The 20,215-nt window shown below is 35.3% G+C and overlaps 1 protein-coding gene across 3 annotated transcripts in view; it reads left to right on the top strand.

Moving 5' to 3' along the window:
- Positions 1-20,215, top strand: part of LOC129758459 (eye-specific diacylglycerol kinase) — a 164,024-nt gene that overhangs the window by 128,239 nt on the left and 15,570 nt on the right. For all 3 annotated transcript variants that reach the window (XM_055756072.1, XM_055756147.1, XM_055755994.1), the window contains 2 exons: positions 9,534-9,691; positions 20,003-20,166. In XM_055756072.1, the coding sequence (XP_055612047.1) occupies positions 9,534-9,691; positions 20,003-20,166 (322 nt within the window). The remainder of the gene's footprint in view (positions 1-9,533; positions 9,692-20,002; positions 20,167-20,215) is intronic.

The raw sequence follows: 20,215 nt of genomic DNA, 5'->3' as shown, positions 1-20,215 counted from the left end.
CATTGGAGAGAACATGGCCGTTAGACAGTTGAGGGTAGGTATTTGGCTTACTGTAAACTGCAAGAAACGGATTTAGTTTGGCCTGGCAGATGTTGGCAAGGCGCAAATTGTCAGCGTATGTTCGACAAATAACTGGTCAAAAAAGAAAATTCTGCAAAGATAATTTGACATGGCATTATTCATAATACAAAACTAACACTGATTATTTACTTGCCTCTGAGTTCTCCAGGACATAGATGTGTCTTCCATATATTTTACGGTTAAGTTTCAGGTGATCGCTACCGTTAGATTTTAGCCAGAGTCAATATTTTGCCCCGAGAAACAGTAGCCGTCATGAATGATAGCAGGGATGTGTTCAGGAGTAAAGTATCCCCGCGTCAACCGAGACCAAAATAAAAGTTCAAAACTACCACTGCTGACTGCTGTGATTGGTTTTAAAACATTTCAAACATAAAAGCGCACCCAAGTTTAAACTTGCACTCTACATTTGAGTTCGAGCATGTTTTCATCAAAGCAAGTTCAACACGCACTTCACCAGTAGGGTACAAGTGTGTTTATAAACTTTTAAAGCTTAGTTCTTTTAGAAATGGGACACTTTCTTTTGCTAATAGCTCATTTACTAGTAATCGGACATTCAAAATTTTGACTGCATTTTGTTTCCTGTAAAAACAACATGTCAACCTATTTTTTCAAAATTTTAAATTCATGCATTTTTGAGATATTTACGGTGCAAGAGAAATGAAAAAAACTATCTTGCACAGTTTCCTTCAAAAACCATCACTATCAAATTGATAGCTGACAAAATCGTTGATTATTTAAAAAATTAGTGTGTGTGAGTGGTGGAAAAGTATGCAAACACTTTCAAAATGTCCACAAAGTTCAAATCAAGCATTTGTAGTGAAGCACATGATCGACAACTACGGTTATGGGTCATCAGGAAAAACCAGTTTCAGATTAGAATTTTAAATTTTTAATTCACGAAGACTAAGTGTAGATCGGTGAAATTTGCAAATTTTTTTTTTCTCTGATAAGATGACAGTGTTGCCTAATTATGAGTCATTCAAACCTACCCTCAATCAACAAATTTTTGCTAGTTCCAGAGATTGTAAGCTGTTTAGCTGGTTCTGAGGCAATGGGACAGGTGATTTCTGAAGGACAACAAAACTTGTGAAAAACCCTATATCAAACCAATTCCAAAGTTTGAATCCCAAATTTTGTCTGCTCGCGGTAAGGTCTCTAGCATATTTCAGTACGTGTTTACTGGTTATTTGGTTTAAAATATAATGATCTGCCAAGATTGTGGTCCTATGAAAAACAAGCAACCATTTTTTAAACGAAAACATTGCTTTTTACTGTTTTTTAAAGCCTAAAAAGAGTCATCTTGTATGTACTCTTCGCAACCTACTTTCTATACAAACCGATTATACTTTAATATTGATCTCATGATGGTTTTACTTCGTTACTGTCGGATTTTGCCAGCAGAAATTCCATTAAATACGCTTTTAAGTGGCTCAAAAGTAATCAAGTTTTGGTAATTTTGAAACAGATTTTTCCACTAAATTGCCCTTAGTTTCTTTTAACAGAGAAGTATTGGACTAAAAAGTAGTAGAAATTGAAGGAGGAGGATGCAGTCACCCAGAATACAGATAGGACGAAGTAAAAGTTGAAAAAATGAACAATATTATGGCTGAAAAAAGTGTGCGCCGACCGATGGGAGACATCGTGAATAAAGTAGAGATTTTTCTTACAAAAAACAATTAATGATTTTTTTTTCAATTTTTTTCATGAATTATCATAAGATTACCTTCATTTTTTCCATAGAAAGTATTTCGATCAAACGAATGGTTATACAGTGGAGATACACGCATTCGTAACTGTCCCATTTCTAAAAGAACTAAGCTTTATGCACATCGCACATGGGTTGCTCCGTGAAGACTGCGCGCCATTTTTTTTAAACACGATTTTGCAAAGCATTTTGAAGCCACGAAATTTTATGCTACATGAAATAAATCAAATTATAATAATACAATTAATCCTTAATTTACTAAAAATGCTTCAAAACTCAACCAACAATGTGATTTGCTGATGAAATAGAACCATCCATTCTCAAAAACTTAAGTGCATTGAATCTAAAAGGTCCATATAAATAAGCAGATAAGGTTTGCAGCACTGCGCACATCATCTTTATTCGAAATTTATTTGTGCGATTACGGGAATATTATTTAAAAAAAAAATAATTCTAGGAAAAACTTACACGTAATAGCGTTGAAATGTGTGTCTGAACCTTTTTTAGAATATTTAATTACAAAATTTGGAGAAATAAATGATAATTTCAAAAGCTTTCGATCTATTAAAGTTAATGGACTCTAAAGTGCCCGAATCCGCAAACTAATGAAAATTTCATACGTTGCAAAGTTGCAAGTTAAATTTGATCCTAGGCCTTGGGGGATCGAACCACTGAAGTCGCAATGAGCCTGGAATTTGAATTATGAGAAATTTAGTTTGGCAGGAACATTAACACCCAGTTTTGCATAAATTTCTTAAGTCTCCCTTGGCCGATTGGTTTTCAGTAGGGGAGAGTGGGGATACTTGATCCCCTTTTCTTATTTTCACCATATCTTTCTGGAAAAAAAATAGCAACTCGCCGTCTTTGACATTTTCTGACAGCTTGTAACTTCAAGCTTCTATGCTCCAAAAATTAGATCGATACTTGAACCCGTTGATGAACTAGAATCATTTTCGTGGGAGTAAAAAAAATGCGATTTTTCTGAAGTTAGGGGAGACTTGATCCCCTATTGAAGGAGACTTGATCTTTTATTCAGGAAGCCCTAATCCTTGTATAAAAATCAAACAAAACCCCAAGATAGAATGTTAATTGACTATTTTGGTCATGTTTGTTCTCATTTCACAATTTATAGCAGACATAAGAAGAAACTTCTATAACTTTATCTCAACGCTATTAACATTGCATACTTAAAGGCGCTTTTTTTTAAATTAAAAGAAAATTAATTATTTTTGCTCTTTTCTTCAGACAATTGTTTGATAAATATTAGTTTTTGGATAAATATTAGTAATTTCGTAATCAGCAATCATAACGATCAATTCAGAAGAAGAATATGCCGTTTGGAAGGGGGATCAATTGTACCTTACTCGGGAGGATCAATTGTACCCATAATCAACATTTTAGAAAACTTTTTCTGAAAAAAGTTGAGAGTTTTCCATTGGTTTGAAAATATGGCATTATGAAGTTCATTTTACGCTCGAACGATTGATGCATTGGAACAAATATTTTTTTCATAATTTTCCCATGTAAGGAACATTTTAAAGTGATGAAAAAAGATCTTCAAGTTACATTTTTAGAAATTTTTCAAACAAAGTTCAATTACTCAAACAATTATTTTGTTGAATAATTTTAAACTACAAGCATTGTTATTTTGCCCATTTTGGCACATTTTTCTAGAACGTTTGATCTTTGTAAGACAGTTTCGAGATATAGCTAAGGAATCAAGTATCCCCAGGGATCAAGTATCCTTATTCTCCCCTATTGTTATTTACGAATCTTTAAGTATGACAAATAATTCAACCCAAGGTCCCATTTAGATAAGGGTTATGGTAACAAAAATATTGAATTTCAATAACAAGCTTCTGAAGGATCAATTACGAGAAATACATGAATGATCATTAATCGACGCTTGTATACCCGTTTTTGAAGCATAACGCTTTATGATAATTCTTAACGAAATGCGTTCTTCAGTTGAAATATTGTTATAACGAAAGCTTATAAACACTCAAATTAAAAGAAAAATCGGTTGATAAAGACCCTAAATTATTGGCAAAAAACTGTTTTTTTTTGGTTCATGCCGAACAAAATCCACTTAATTCCATATTTACAAACTTCAGGTGCGCGACCCTTTTCCGTAGTATAATTTAGCCCAAATTTTGCATGGGACCTTGCGCGAGTACATATTTTAATTTGTTTAATTTTGTAATTCAATTAAAATCTCTTTTGTGAGATTCTATGTTAACACGGGGTTCAATTTGGATTTTTAAGTAACATTCTCTGAGGTGGTAATTTCAATAAAGAACAGTTTTTAAGAATAATTTTATTAAAAATTAATTTTCCATAAATGTCTCAGGACATTTTTTATATAAAAGGTTAATCTATAAAATTTACCATGTTCAAAGATTTTTTGAATTTCATTACATTTATTTTTTGGATACTTATTTTGTTTGAACATAATGCCAGCAAGTAATGGAAACTACTAGCGGAGTTTTCCATTCTAACATAGATATATGAAGAACTTAGTCTTTTTGCAAGACTTTTATTCTAATCACAGATAACTACCTGCTTTATGATTCACAAATATTCTTTTAAAAAATCGATAAGGATTTCATTTTTATGATTGATTGTTTATTCTCGAATCAAGTGTTCAGCAAGTGCGATTTATATGTTTTATTAGACATATTTAAAAACAACCACGTTAATGCGAAAAATAATTAATTTCTTAGGTTCGTCAAAAAATTGATAATTGTGATCCCGCATAATTGTGAAGCGCATTGTTATGTTAAACTTGTATTGAATGAATACTAACAGAGTAAAAGTTAAAAGTATAGAATGTTTTCGAAATAAAGTAAATCAATTATCGTGACGTCACAACGCATCCCTTACACGGGTTCTTAATTTTCGACAATATGTGACGTTTAAGGGAATCATGAATTGAAATGCAGTAGAATTTTCGTGACGTCACAGCGCTTAAAAATAGATACCTTTATCACCGATTGTAGAGCGTTATTATTTATAAAATATCATACTGCATTTTGCATAAATTATTTAACATAGCTAGGTTTTTGACAAGAAGAATTGCAAAAATCATTATGTTCAGGCTAAAAATTTCAATTCCTCAAAAGGGAACTAAATTTATTTACGACAGTTTAAATCATCGCTGGTTTTATCTTTCGGGGTTCTCGTTGATATTGTTCAAATCCCAAAGGGAAAACTAAATGTGTATAGTATAGAGCAATCAGTTTATGCTCATTAAAGTTAGAGCAAAAAAGCCTTCTTTCAGCCCAAAGAACGATTTCAGCCCCACGGTTTTGATTACGGAACATAAAACTATTAATGGACCATCAAGGTCGGATTAAGGGCGGTCAATAAGGGCAATGGCCCTCTAGAATAGTTTTTCTTTTACACAAGTTAAGAGGCCTCCTAGAATAAGCAGTGAAGGAGTACTTCCGTATATTTTGGGCTGAGAATATCAAAATCTTTGTATTGAATTTCAAAATTTTCTACTCAAAATCTGTACAAAAATAATGTGAATCGCGTTCAAAAAAATAATTAGAAGGATATGAGGCAAAACACCTCAAATTTTCATTTTCTTTATCGACATATATTCTGAACGGAACAGGTAAAATAAATTTAAACATATTCCCATTTTCATTACATACAAACGTCTTGCACAATAATTATGTTTATTATTACGTTAACTTTCCAAGTAATGGTCCTGCACTTTTCCCTCCTTATTTTTTAAAATAAAATCTTTAAAAAACTGTAGTTGCTTAAATTGGACCAATCGACAGTACAGAGTTTCTTTATTGTATTTCCATCACAATTTCTGTCTTGGACTTATATCACTTTCCACATCATTCTCAAATTATCATAAAAACGATCTCATAGTTGAGTTGCTAATATCAATAAGTGATTCTCTTTTTTTTTCAATGATAACTGATTCTGTGTTTTAAACATGTAATCTCTATTCCAATTTTTTTTTTTTCAATTAATCATTTTTGCACTTATAGGCTTTTAAGGCACCGAATGAACCTTTTGTCATATTTAAATTAATTTTTATCTGAGGAGAATCATATACATAAACATCTCATGAAAAGGTTTTTTTTGTGTTTCAAAGATGTGAAGTTGAAATTAACATTTGGTGCAATTTCTGGTGTGGCTCTGATTGGTGCTTTGAATCTCTTTTTTTTCAAATAAAATTCATATTTTGTTGTTCAAAACTTGATTTGAAATTATGATTTAGATTTGAGACACTGAATTGTGGTTCTGAACATAACCTGATTTTAAGTTTTGAATTCTTACACTCTTACATATAGCTGTTACAGTAGCTCTATCGAATTTGAATTTAAATATTTTGTTTATTTTTTGAATCTCGTATTCTATGTTTCAAATCTTTATGATACTTCCCAATTGTCATTAGGTAATATCTATCCGGTTATTTTTCTAAATCAGAAAATTGGTGGTAAGGGCATTTAAAAAAATGAGAATCAAATTTCACATTTTTCAGCTCAAATCAGAGCTGAGAAATTTCTAAACTCTTCCGCAATGTTCGCACGTGATTAATTAACAATTTTTATTTGAAGATACCAGAAACTATCTTCTACGCAGGCAACATGGCTATTTTAAGACAGTATACTGAACTCATGTTCGGTTCTTTTAAAATGTTTTGTATTCCTCTGGATAGCATTTGAAAAAAAAATCGAATCATAGAGGACCCCCGAGAAAAGTTATCCCGGGCCCCCAGATGGCTTAATCCGACCCTTCGAACTACTCTAATGTTCGTACTAAATGTAGGTACTAAATAGATTTCCAATACTAACCAATATATCTTTATTTGAAATTTACCGTATTTTAACTACAAGGTTTCAGGTTTTCAAATGAGGTCCAACAATGATTTCAGAGCCAAAATTCGATAATTCTAGTGAATTTATACAAATCATTTTCAACAAATTTATTTAACGATTGATTAAAGTTTCTGAGAGAATTGAAAGATGAACATTATTTCATTTTTGAGCAAATCGATTAAGAGAAAAAAATCCGTATTTATACTGAGCTAGCTGACCCGGTAAACTTCGTTTCATAGAACAAATTCACGGTGATTTCTCTTCTTAAATAACTTCGTTTTAACTTTTACTTAAAACATCGTTGGAAAATGTTTCATTTTGTATTGGAGCTCCCCTTCCATAAAAAGTGAGATTCTCGAACCTATTATACAAACCATCTCTGGCTCGAAAAACCCTTGGATATAAAATTTCACTTCATTCCAACTGTCCGTTTATACGCGATGACACAAGTGTTACAAAGAAAACGCCTCCGTTTTTATATATAAGATGTGAAATAGTATCTATAAAAAGTATTTACTCACATCAGGGCTGAAATGTCTTAAAACTTGGAAAACAATATTGACACGAAAAGTGTCTTTGTAATGAATGGAATTCCCTATCAAAAAGTTCTACTCTTGAACATTCTGGAAAGCAATTCTGCATTGTCAGGAACTAAAAAAAACACCTTCATATAAAACTAAAGTTTTATTCACAAATTCACCACCTGTTTCACAGCACTCAGATAATTATTTTATGACAGTTAACAGCCATAAAAAGATTATCTCATTTTCCGACATTTTTTTTTATATTTCACCCTTCCAGCCGATAAAAAAAAGTTCCACCAAAATGGAACGGATTGGAACCAGGATCAGTAGTAAAGGGATCCGAAAACGTTGAAGTTTCGCACCAAACTTTGCCAGGTGCTAACAATAAATTCGGATTCTTATCCTGATCTAAACTTCAGCCGGGCAGCCATTCAAACAAAAAAAAGAACCAACCGACCGATTCATTCAGTTCTGGTTTAGTCTCGGTTGTGTTTTCGGGCGCCAGGTTTTTACAAAAACATTACCATAATTTCCTGGTTTTTACGACGGCTTTTGCTCCCAGTGCTCTACTTTATCAACCTCCTAATTTCATCCCATCCCATCCCATCTTTGGCTATAGAATTTGAACCGGGGTTAAACACAGACATCTTTATTAGAGGATGCTTCCAAATTTAAACAAAGCATTTGGAGGGTAAACATGAGCTGAAGCCCCTGTATCTAGGTAAATTGACAAAAAAAATTGAGGTAAGTTTCCTCTATTTGAGCTACTAATGTGTTAAACTCTAAAGTTTATCATTTAAGTTTTTTGGCGAACTTTTTATTCTTAACTAGGAAATTCCGAAAAAAAGGAGTACATGTGAAATACCCTCAAATGCTCACTTGTCCCATAAAAGCTCAACAAATGAAACGAAGACTAAAACAACCTACACAAAACTGTTGCTGGCAACCTGAACTTTCGGCCTGAGTTTTTCCACCATTATTGTGCGATAATAAAAACAAACGCAAATATTTTCCAAACAAACTACCAAACGATGCAAACAGGGCAGAAAAAAATCTTCCTCCAAAGCTCTCAGGAGTAAAGTTTAGGTGGGCGAAATATATGAACACTTGTTGGGAAAATTTGTTTTCACGCTTCTTACCACCAAACTTTTCCTGGAAATGAGAACAAATGGTTGAGTTAGGGAAAAAACCGTTTCGGGATTGTTGGGCGAGGAAATTTAGAGTTAACTTCTCTTTGGTGTAAGTTTGGTTAAGTTGTAACCTTAAGAGTGAAGTTGGTCTAATTTAGGAGTTGAAACACCAATAAAATCTCGAGTAAGCTTTCAATACGTCGCATGAAACAAAATGTAAACAAACAGTTTTATTACGAAAAAATACAAAAACTGACATAAATTAGTCCCAACATCTTTCCATTTAGAATGATTTTAGCCTGGACAACATATTCTATATGTGAAATACAAATTTTAAAGTAGTTTTCTGTGAATTCTTAAAACGTGTCATACGGCGTAATGAAAGCTCACGCGAGGAATATCGTTTGTTGAAATTTCTAAATTTTATTATGATTCCCAAGGACGCAAAAAAATGTATGTTAGAGTTAGATCAATTTTATAAGGCGTTCAACCTCAAACATTGACAACTATTTAACAAAAAAAAATCTGGTTAAAAAAAGGTCCACTGGAAATGGAACTAAACCGGACCCAAATAAGGGAAAAACTACGAAATGCTCACATCCAGCCCAAGCAAAAATGGTTGAATTTTAATGAGGTATTAATTAACTCTTGTCTGACTTCGTCGTAGTGTTTTTTTTTTAATTTTCTTCTTCCATTCGCTTCCCTAGTTTTGATTCAATGCACTGCTTGGGTGACGTAAGACTTCAGAAACCTAGTCTAGTCCAAGAGAATTCTACAAATATTTATGTACGGCGAGGACCAAAAGTATGTATGGGGTATCTGACCGAGTGAAAAGAGGGGAAAGGGAAGTGGTTGGTTGAAGTTTTTAATTAAAATCGAGGGCTTTTACGCCATTGTTGTTCACTGGAAGGGATCATGGCTGATTCTCCACCAACAAGGGAATTGAAGCAGAGAAAGTGGGAGATATCATTGGCTGGCAGCGCGAGATGTTTTGCTGCATCAGCTGTAAAGTTTGATTTGCCGGGTGAAAGTTTTCATTTGATCCGATTGGGATTCTTGAATTTCTAGGAGATGGCAATCGTTTAAACCAGAGGGAATTTGATTTTATAGACACTAACGCTTTTGAGTTTAAAGATTGATTGTAGGTCACACTCGTTAAAGAAAATTTAAAACAGTTATGAACATCGATAAATTAAATTTAAGATAAAAAAATCCTAATAAAAAAACCGTTTTTCTTATTTTCGTCCAGCTGAAGGATCTCCACATGCAGGGCTACTCGCTGCTGTCGATCGATTCCAGTGGGCAGACGGGGCTCCACTATGCGGCTCGCTACGGCCACAAGGACATCGTGCGCTATCTGATCTCCTACGCACCGAACACGATCGTCAACATGATCGACAACGAAATGTAAGATTGATCCTCTACTTTACTTCTGATCTAACGGAAACTTGTTTAAAAAAAAATGAATCATCCAAAAAAATCTTTTAAATGCTTCACACAACTCAAGAAAATATTCGTTAAGAAAATATGGTTAAAACAAGACTCTTTTTGAAAACCAAAAAAAAACTGTCATAAATAGAACAAGTTTGACGATCCCTATGAATTGTAAACATCTGCATTTGGAACTTTGAACGGAAGAATTGAACAGAGTATACCCGTGATAAGTCAAAACTTAGTTTTAATTTTAATAACTTCAATTTTTTATAACTAAATTGACTGAAGCTAAGAAGGTAGCAAAAAATAGTGATTATTTATTGGAAATTGGCGAGAGTTTTGGCAACGTTTCTGTGTAATTCATCGGGGTTACGCCCAGGAAGTCCTCCGCTGTTGTGAAAGTCAAACGTCCGAATCTCAACCACGAAAACGAAAATTAAACTGAACTTCAAATAATAAGGTAATACTTGCACAAATGCGCATGAGGCGAGCCATACATTACACCACATTTGTACAAATGCGATGAAATTTTGACGCTGCGAATACGATTTGCATCATGTATGGCACTCTTGGCATCTTGAATGAGCTCGCAGTCACTTTGATTAAAATCTGTGAGGATTGAAATTTTAGGTGCAAACAACCCTCTGTGGCATGGTGTATCCTGCCTGTACAAATTTTAGGCACATTACACAGTAAATGGGCTGAAATTTGTACAGACACAACACCATACACCATGCCACAGAGAGTTGTTTGTACATTTAATTTTGATCCAGAACGATTTTACTCAAACACCGGAGTATATTGAACAAAAAGTTGTTCTAAGTGTTATTGACGTTTAAACTCGAACATACGTTTGAATTTTCTGAAATTCAAATATTATAGAAGTTTCTAAAAATAATGTTTAGCCTATTCAATTACTAAGTAGTGATTTTTAAGCTTTCCGATAAAAAAAAACAGCCGATATCAATATCGAATCCGTTTGATACTTTAGACATTATTTTCCACCTTGAATAATATAAACATCATTAAATTATTCTATTGAAAATAGTCTTTACTTACACATTATTGATCAAATTTCTACGTAAATTAGAATCAACAAATTTATTAAATTTGCAAAAACAAATTGCAATGAGTTTTTTCTCTTAAAATATGAGATTTTATTTTTCTCTAGAGAGATCTCTATACTGCATGATTATTATAAAAAGTTTAGCTTGAACAAAAATTTAAAAATTAATTTGTATAAATAAAAATCTAAGAATTTTCTTTGTTGAAATTTCAAAAAGAAAAGTGTATAACTTAGGATTATGACAATGAACTTTCGTTCACTTATCAACTCAGATGGTGCACTGCATTTCGGACTGGCAAGCCGATATAAGATGTTGCAATGAGCTCGATTCTCACTAATTTTTTTTTTTTTGGATGAATTATCCAATAGAATGTTTTTTGCATCATTTTGCTTGGGAGCTCGAGTCTTTATGCCAGTGGTGCTTTTCCAATCTGATCATCTTTGGCACAGTTCACTTTTCAGCACGTTTTCGGCACAATTGGCATTGGTATTGGATTTTGGCAACCTATTTTATGGGTGTTGGTAATAAATACCGAACAACCGGTGTAAATAACCGAAATACTTTTGTTAAAGAAATAACGAAAATTTTTACAAAAATATCTTTAATATATAAAATATCAGTAATTATTATCGAAACAACAATAATTTTCACCGAAAAAACTGTTAAAGTTCGGTAATATTTGACGAACATTCGGTAAAGTTTTAGGAATATTATTAATTATTACCGAAGTTATATCGTAAGTTTTGAAAATATTTTGAAATATTTACCGAACAACCGGCGATTTTTACCGAAATACCTGTAATTATGGCCGAAAATTCGGTAATTTTTACCGAAAAAAACGGTATTATTTGTTGAAATATTCAAAGTTATTCATGAAAAACTGGTTTTTCATGTTTCTCCCGAACAAAATGTCCGTGGTCCGATCTGGCTAAACTTGACATGGGATCATGTACTAGGCCTATGATTAATGTAAGCCTGTAGCACAAAACATTTCACAGGTTTTGAATTTCCCATAAAAATTTGGGGCAGTCTACAACGTATGCTTCAGATAAAATTGGAACAAAAACAGTTGCCTGTACTTCAGTTATTTATTATTGAATTCAATATCTTCTTTTATACAAATATAGCGTTTTCTTCATACTTAAAAAAATACGTAAAAAAATATTTGTCACGGTTTCGAAGGAATTCACGAATTTTTCCTGTAACACGGCTCATTAGGCAGCGTCCATCGTTTAAGCTATCTTATTCCACCAGGTCTTTTCATCTGATGGTACATGTCAAATTCCATCGGTCGACTGCTGGATCTTTTTATCGATACACCCCATGTAGGGGAACTGGGGGTAAGACGCCCACGTTAAGAAAAATCTTTCATAACTCGTAAATGAAAAATGCAATCCAGTCAATTCGACAATAGTTTTGAAAAGGGGACTGTTCTTCACCTGAAATATACAAACAGGAACACTTATATCAATTATATACGTCTAATCGTTAAATTTAGAAAGGCTTTCTAAAGTATGATTTTCATTTCGTTTGGGGTAAAGTGCGCATATGTGTGTATCCAAACGCGCCTTTTAACGATTAACAAGCGTTTATTAATTCAAGGGCCTCCTAAAGTGTTTGCCAGGTAAAACACTTCTTTTCTACTTCAATCCTTAAAATTGTTGTGATTAAAACTGCATATATATTTAAACAAATATGAAACATGCTTAAAGATAAACGGACATAGCGCGTTTTGCCCTGCCTAAACATGCTTATTAAAAATCATTAAAAATAATAGAAAAAAAAATTGAATAAGGAAATTTTTCGTTGTGTGATGATTGTCTAGACCAATGTCCATCATTGGAACAGATGCCAGGTAAATGTTTTGCTGATAGATGTTGTAATTCCTTACGAGAAAAGTTGGAAAATTGCAAGAAAAGCTCCCAAAAAAAATTGTTTTCTTTTTTCGTCAAATTTACGCAATATAGAAAACTTAGAAGGTCCACAAATGTTTATAAACGCATAAAAGTGTAAATAGAACAAACTGACGTTTTCAGAAATGTTGAACAATGTTTGTTTAGTGAAATACTGATGGTGGTGCATCTTGTTCCGACTGCGCATTTTATACCCAATTCCCCTATATCACGCATGTGCTCTTTGCCCACTGTCGATCTCTATGTTGTTTCTCTGTCATCAGTGATGATAGAGATGGGTGGTGATTCACCACCCATCGACTCGGGATTTTAGCCGAGTGCGCACATGGTCGATTGCTTCAGGTTTGCCGCTACTTACGCAGTGATGTCAACCTTCCAGACTTTTTCGACTTTCTTCAGACAATTTTTCAAGTTTCCAGACTTTTGAAATTTCTTCCAGACATGTCCAGACTTTTGAGTTCGGACATGATTGTTTTTACCAAACAATCAAAATTCTAAACTTTTGTGACAAATTGGCAGGAAATTATTCGAATAAGTAATTAAAAAGGGCTGTGTATAAAATGTGTGATTCTATTATCAAGTAATGAACATCTGCAGTAATTCGATCTGATGACCAAAAAAAATAATGTCATCATATCTATACTTCGCAATCCAGACTTTTTAAGACATTTTTTCAAAAGCTTCCAGATTTTTTTTTTCAAAAACAGTTGACATCTTTGCTTACGGTCATATGAAGAAGCAATCAGTGCTTCTCAAGGTTCCGGGCAGACTAGTTACACAGAGAGGTGTTGCTCTGTTGAAATCAGCCCTGATGTTTTTTCTTATGCCGCCATCACCTTTGAAAATGATGTACCAAGGCGAATTCAATTCAAAAAACAATAGATTTGATTTCAACAGAGCAATACCTCTCTGTGTAACTAGTCTGCCCGGAACCTTGAGAAGCACTGATTGCTTCTTCATATAACCGTAAGTAGCGACAAACCCGAAGCAATCGACCATGTGCGACCAAATCCCGACTCGATAGGTGGTGATCAGAAATGCCAATGTGTCCGATTTTTCAGGATTTGCCTGAGTTTTTGAGGTTCAGCCTGACAACCTGATAGGCCCCTGAACTGCCCTGATTTTTGAAAATATGCCCAATTTTGCCTGATTTTTGCGAATATGAAGAAAAATGGGTAGTAAGGAACCATTGCTGAAGTGGAAAAGTGAAAATGTGGCTAAATCAAGGCAATCGGAAGATTCCTTTTAATTCTTATTTAAAAATGGGAATTGAAAGGAATCTTTCGATTGTTTTGATTCAGTGGAAATGTTCAACGAAGTAGGCTCTCAACATACATTAGAGTGAAAAGGTGGAGCAATGACCAAAAAAAAGGTCCTCACTTTAAGCAAAATGTCCGTTACTTTAATGTAGCCTGATTCTACTGCTAGATTTTATTTCACCAGTTCCCTGATTTTATATTTAAAAATGTTGTCAACCCTGGTGGTGATAGAGAAACAACAGAGAGATCAACAGCGGGCAAAGAGCACAGGCGTGATATACATGGGCAGTAGAGTGCCCCAAATGACCCGACTTTTGAAAAAGTTATGCGCTGCAGGCTAAAATTGATCCTATGCCTTGTACAAGATCTCATGCCAAATTTGGGCCAGATCGGATCACGGGAAGGGGTCGCTCAACGAGCCTGAAGTTTGTATGGGATTTTGAGACATTTTGTTCGGGAGAAACATGAAAAACCAGTTTTTCATCAATAACTTTGGTTCCCGTCGGCCGATTTCTTTCAAAAACGGGTTTTCTTAAAGCCTAAATTATGAAAAACATTTCATCCGAAGACTACATATCGATAAGAGTTGAGACAAAAAAGTTATTGGACTTCCAAAATGGGCTAACTTTTTTTAAGGTGGTATTCCTCACTGCTAATGAGGCGTCAATAAGTTCGACCGCCCCGACTCATTTACAGTGATGAATACCATCCTTAAAAAAGTTAGCCCATTTTGGAAGCCTAATAACTTTTTTGTCTTAACTCTTATCGATATGCAGTCTTCGGATGAAATGTTTTTCATAATTTGGGCTTTAAGAAAACCCGTTTTTGAAAGAAATCGGCCGACGGGAACCAAAGTTATTGCTGAAAAACTTGTTTTTCATGTTTCTCCCGAACAAAATGTCTCAAAATCCCATACAAACTTTAGGCTCGTTGAGCGACCCCTTCCCGTGATCCGATCTGGCCCAAATTTGGCATGAGATCTAGTACTAGGCCTAGGATCAATTTTAGCCTGCAGCGCATAACATTTCACAGGTTTTGAATTTCCCATACAAATTTGGGGCAGTCTAATGGGCAGGGTTGCCAACATTTTTTTTCAAAAATCAGGGAACTGGTGGAATAAAAATCAGACAAAATCAGGCTACGATAAAGTAACAGAAATTTCGCTTAAAGTGATGACCTTTTTTTTGTTTTTTTGGTCATCGCTCCTCATTTTCTCTCTAATATGTGTTGTGAGCCTACTTGGTTGAGTAATTCTACTGAACCAAAGCATCAAAGCAATCGAACGATTCCCTTTAATTCCCATTTTTACATAATAATTCAAGGGAATCTTTCGATTACTTTGACTCATCAGTCACATTTTCACTTTTTCACTTCAGCAATGGGCTGTGTGGCAGCGGCCTAAAGAATACTGCCTCTGGGATACTGGTCCATGTCGTACGAGGCGACTTATCCAGTACTTCCCAGATACTTCTCATATTTCTGTCTATTGGAAATCAATGAGACTGTATCTGGGCGGGGGAGAAAATAGGTCAAGGTCAATTATTGCATGCAGAGTTCAGAAGTTTTTCAAGTTCAAAACATTGGAGAAAATGTTTTGAATCTGAATCAGTTTTAAATTCTTGCTAGTATTTTTAACCTTTGTACGTATTTTCTCTCGAGAAGGGTATGCCAATAGTGCATATGTAGTACATGCATTTGCACAAGCTGTATTCTTCCATATTTTCTCTTTTTACCAATTTGGAATATGATTTTTCATTTAACTAATCTCTTTGCTCTCCTAGTAACTCCGTTCAATTAAATCTCTTCACAAGTGTTCAAATGTGAATCGCAAACGCATCGCTTACGGTCCCATTGCTTTTGGCTATCTGTGAATATAAGCCGATTTGAAATCATAGAAGAATATGATCTAAATTACATCAGTTATATCTGTTACGTCAAGCGCAAAATAAGTGTATTTTCCTTATAATGGACAAGTATTCAGTCCCTTCTATCTTTGGATTGGTAACAGAATTTTGTGGAGGTAAATGTCCGTACATATAAAGGTATTTAATTGTTAAAATTGCGTCATGGTTATTCAATCATTAAAGCCGTAAAAATATCGTTTCCGTGGAAAAAAAATTCAAAATTTTTTTTTTTTTTGGTTGCCAAAAGGCTTCAATATTCCCTATTAAATCAAGTTTTTGATCAAAACTTGTATCGCATGTCGACAGTCATATCTGTTTCACCTTTAGAATGGTTATAGTGTTAAGAAGAGTCAAAGCTCCTTTAATATCGTACTCTGATATTTCGTATCATACGTCAATCCTGGTTCTGGAATCCACTGCTACAGCTTCGTGCAGTGTTAATATCGCTTGTTTCAAATTTGGCGTCACAGAAGCTCATTGTAGTCGTCTCACCACAGCGCTGACTGATCAGTTAAATAAAAATATATAAAATCAAGACTTTGTACTCTGAATCTCCTGTATGGTTAAGCTATGATTCAGAGGTACTATTGTACCTATATTCACCTTCCGCTTAGTGTGTACATGTCCCTCTTTTGCTCGACTTCATTTTTTTAATGTATGTCAGAATTTAACAAAGAAAGTTAAATAAAAGTCCTTATTTTCAATATTATGATTAAAAAAAAGCTTCATTGCTTAAAAATCCCTATGTGGATAGGCTAAATGCCAACTTTGCCATTATAATAGCGTTTATTTGCCCTCATTGTAGCATCCTGGTTAGAACATTTTCTGATCATTGTAAACTCAAATCTCCTGAATTTTGTAGTTGTGAATCAATAATGTGTGAATCTTTTTAGCTCATATATGCCTGTTTTTAGTTTGCTAGAAAGCTTTTATGTACTCTCGCCTATCCTGTTATAAGTGTATCTAATTCTAAGAATTTAAACTAAAATAACAATCAGTCATTTTTCACCCAATGTGGTTAAAAGCTTCAATGCTTCAAAATCCCTACGTGGATCGGCTTTATGCCCTAAATATTTATTTATTTTCTAATCCTTTTATGGTTTTCAGGTTTCTCAGGTATATGATGAAATCTGTAAAAAAAAAGGCTAGGCACAATTTTTTAGTATAACATTTGAATATCAGCTTGGCAAACAAAGTTGCAAAAAATTACATTGATGATATTTCTCATGACATATTTTAACTATCATGTCATGACCGATATATTTGAGATCTCAATGATCAATGACAGAATGGAAAAATCTTTCTTTACAAAAATAATCATTCATAGCATGCTTTCATTTCGAAAAAATCTTAAACTAACGACATGTGAGGAAAAAAATGGGTCACTAGTCGCAATTTTTGGCTCATGACTGTGACATTATCCCGTCCCTGATAGCTAGCGAAAGGAAACATGAGTCTTGAAGAGACGAACTTTCCACACTTTATTGGTCGACAAACTACTGTGCCCACTCCCACCTTGAAGTAAATCCTTATGATGGGCTATTTAACTTCTACCTCGTTACTGTTGATATCAAAAACTCCAAGACTGACACTTCCTGCTGAGCGACAGACTGATCAGCTCCTGACGGTCAGCTTCTCCGGAGGACTTCAGCTCTGCCCTGACTTCCGATTCCTGCTGCCGGCGTCCAAGCGGTTAAACGGATCGTTGTCTTCGGTCGCTTAGGGACAGTCGGTCGCTTCGGTGAGCAGCAATGACGGTGCGTTTCGGCGATTATCGGCCTCAACTGCACGTGCTGCTCGTCCTCCAATCAGCAAACTTCATTCGAAACGAAGAAAAGGGGTCCTGTTGGCGCAATGGGATAGAAAGCAAAGGCATTAGGGTATCTCCATCGGTACGGGTTCCGGGGGCGGCGGTCACTTCTCACCTGGTCGTATCATAAACCTTTTAACACGGGTTTTATCCGGCTTTGTGGTTCACTATCATATTCCAACAACGCAACTGGTATGATGTGTTGGGTTCTAATGTTTCTTATGAAGTGATCGCTCTAAGTAAAGGGCATTGCCCCCGGAACCGAGATACGGCCCCGTCCTGGGATTACGCCCCATTGCGTCACTTGTGAAGCCCGCCTAAGGCTGCCTTTTCGCCTGTTGAGAGCAGCGCCATCTGTTGTTCGCCATCGTGCTCGTTCGTCAACTGGGCCATTTCATGTTTGTTGTGCCGATGATGTATGGTACGGTCCGCCTCCTCTCCACGCCAGCACTTCCCTCGCACATTTACATGACTACCGCGATGATTCCCAATGACCTTGGGCTTCTAAAACACGCACCGGTTACAAGCCTCGAAAAATCAGGCAATACCTGAAAATCAGGCACATTGGCATCTCTGTACATGGGATGTATCGATAGAAAGATCCAGCAATCGACCGATGGAACTCGACATGTACGCATCCTGGAGCCTATTTTGTCACGTTCATCATGGTGTAATTGGCTAACCTGTCGTTGTACTGAAGCGGAAGTTGTGAGTTCAAGCCGTCTGCCGATGAGCCGTTGTATTCTTCCCATGACCTTTGAAAATGTGATCATTTTCAGGTACGAAGATATACCAAGACGACTTCAATTCGAAAAACATTAGATTTGATTACGGGATGGCCATGGGATCGAATAAACGGCCAAATTCGTTCTTGGAGACACTCTTTCGGTATAGTTGAGACGTCATAGTAACAAAAACCTGCCAAATCATAAATTTCCGTGCAAATTTTTCGCCAAAAACAAATTAAAATTCGCCTGGAACATTCCCCCTAGCCGTTTCCAAGTAAAATATTTGATCTGGGATTTCCCCGAAGTCATCCTTGACATAGGTTTTATCGTCCATCATGAATCTCTATTTTCTCGTTAGAATCTAAGAATTCATCAAATTTATGCTAACCGTACTCAAAAACGGGCGCGTGGAGACAAATAGTTTCTGGCTGAGTATGTTGTACTCAAATCAAGCTACAAGATGTAGTATTTTGTTTATGGATCCACTGACCCCATTTTACCCTAGAAGTAAAATGGGGCAATGTAAAATTAAACTTAAAATTGCGATAACTATGGAAGGAAAGGTCATAGAAAGATTCAGATATAGTGCAAAATATACGTAAACTACCAATAGTTAAGTATAAAAACAAATTTAAAGTATGTTTTAAACTAAAAGCTTTATAACTCTGCACTGAATAGAGATACAGCTCTCATTATTTCTGCAAAGTTTCATATTTTGATAATATCTACAACTTTTTATAACAAGTTTTGTCTCTATCTCCTCAAACATAAAAGTTAGTATTTTTATTTTTATCGTAGTAGGCTATGACTTATTTTTAATACTTTCACGTTATGGGGAACTGTCTAACAAGTGAATGTTGTGAAGACACCTAGCCAAAAGCACAAAGAAAAAAGTTCCACTTTAGGCCCTTTTTGGACCACTGTCGACTGGCTTGAGGCTTCCGAATAGTCGTTAATGTTTCCTTATATCGTTTGATAACACGCCATACGGTATTTCTGGCCAATTTCCGCTGTTTAGCTAGCCTTCTTTAAGGCGGCAACGTATTTAAACGTCCTCTACGATAGGCCGGCGGCGGAATATGTTTTAATTCTTGTTCACACTAGGCGACGATTGTTCGATTTTGTTTACGTCTCAGTGTCTCCTTAAGAAAATGAGAGACATTGAGACTGACTCGAGACCAACTGTCTCCTAGTGTTCACGAGGCGCTTAAGTTCCATTTGCGTCATTTGCGAGATAACGGGCTTAATTCTGGATATTTTGTTTGATAAACTCCATGTTTATGAACCGAGCGTAGCAAACTATAAAGGAAGAAACATTGTGATTAAATAAATACTTGAGAAATGAAGCTTTTTTGCAAAGTTGGTAGTAAAGAGTACGTGAATCTAAATGTGTTTCTGTGCGAATGTCTAAGGGACGTTAACGTAGGACAATAGATTCCAATTCCGGAGATTTAAATATTTATTCAAATTTTAGGTCTTCTATAGAGTAATCAGCGCTAGTAGCGTGGTTCCAGAACGATTTCTCAATTTCAATACATGTTCTTCGACTTTAAGATACAATGTATCATACAATCAATAATTTCGGTATTCTCTCAATTCGCAGCGGCCAAACGGCCCTCCACAAGGCGGCCGGAACGAAGCAACGCAGCATCTGCTACATGCTGGTGGCGGCCGGCGGCAGTCTCATCATCCAGGACAACAACGGCCGGACAGCGCGGATGTTGGCCCTCGAGGCGGAGGACCGGGAACTGGCGGCCTACCTTGAAAGTGAGTACCACTACCGTAATAATGTTTAAATGGAGTTTTTTTCTACTGT

Source organism: Uranotaenia lowii, chromosome 1 (assembly GCF_029784155.1).
Source record: "Uranotaenia lowii strain MFRU-FL chromosome 1, ASM2978415v1, whole genome shotgun sequence".
NCBI lineage: Eukaryota > Metazoa > Arthropoda > Insecta > Diptera > Culicidae > Uranotaenia > Uranotaenia lowii.
Note: the sequence above shows the minus strand (reverse complement) of the source record. Positions and strands in the feature narration are given on the sequence as shown.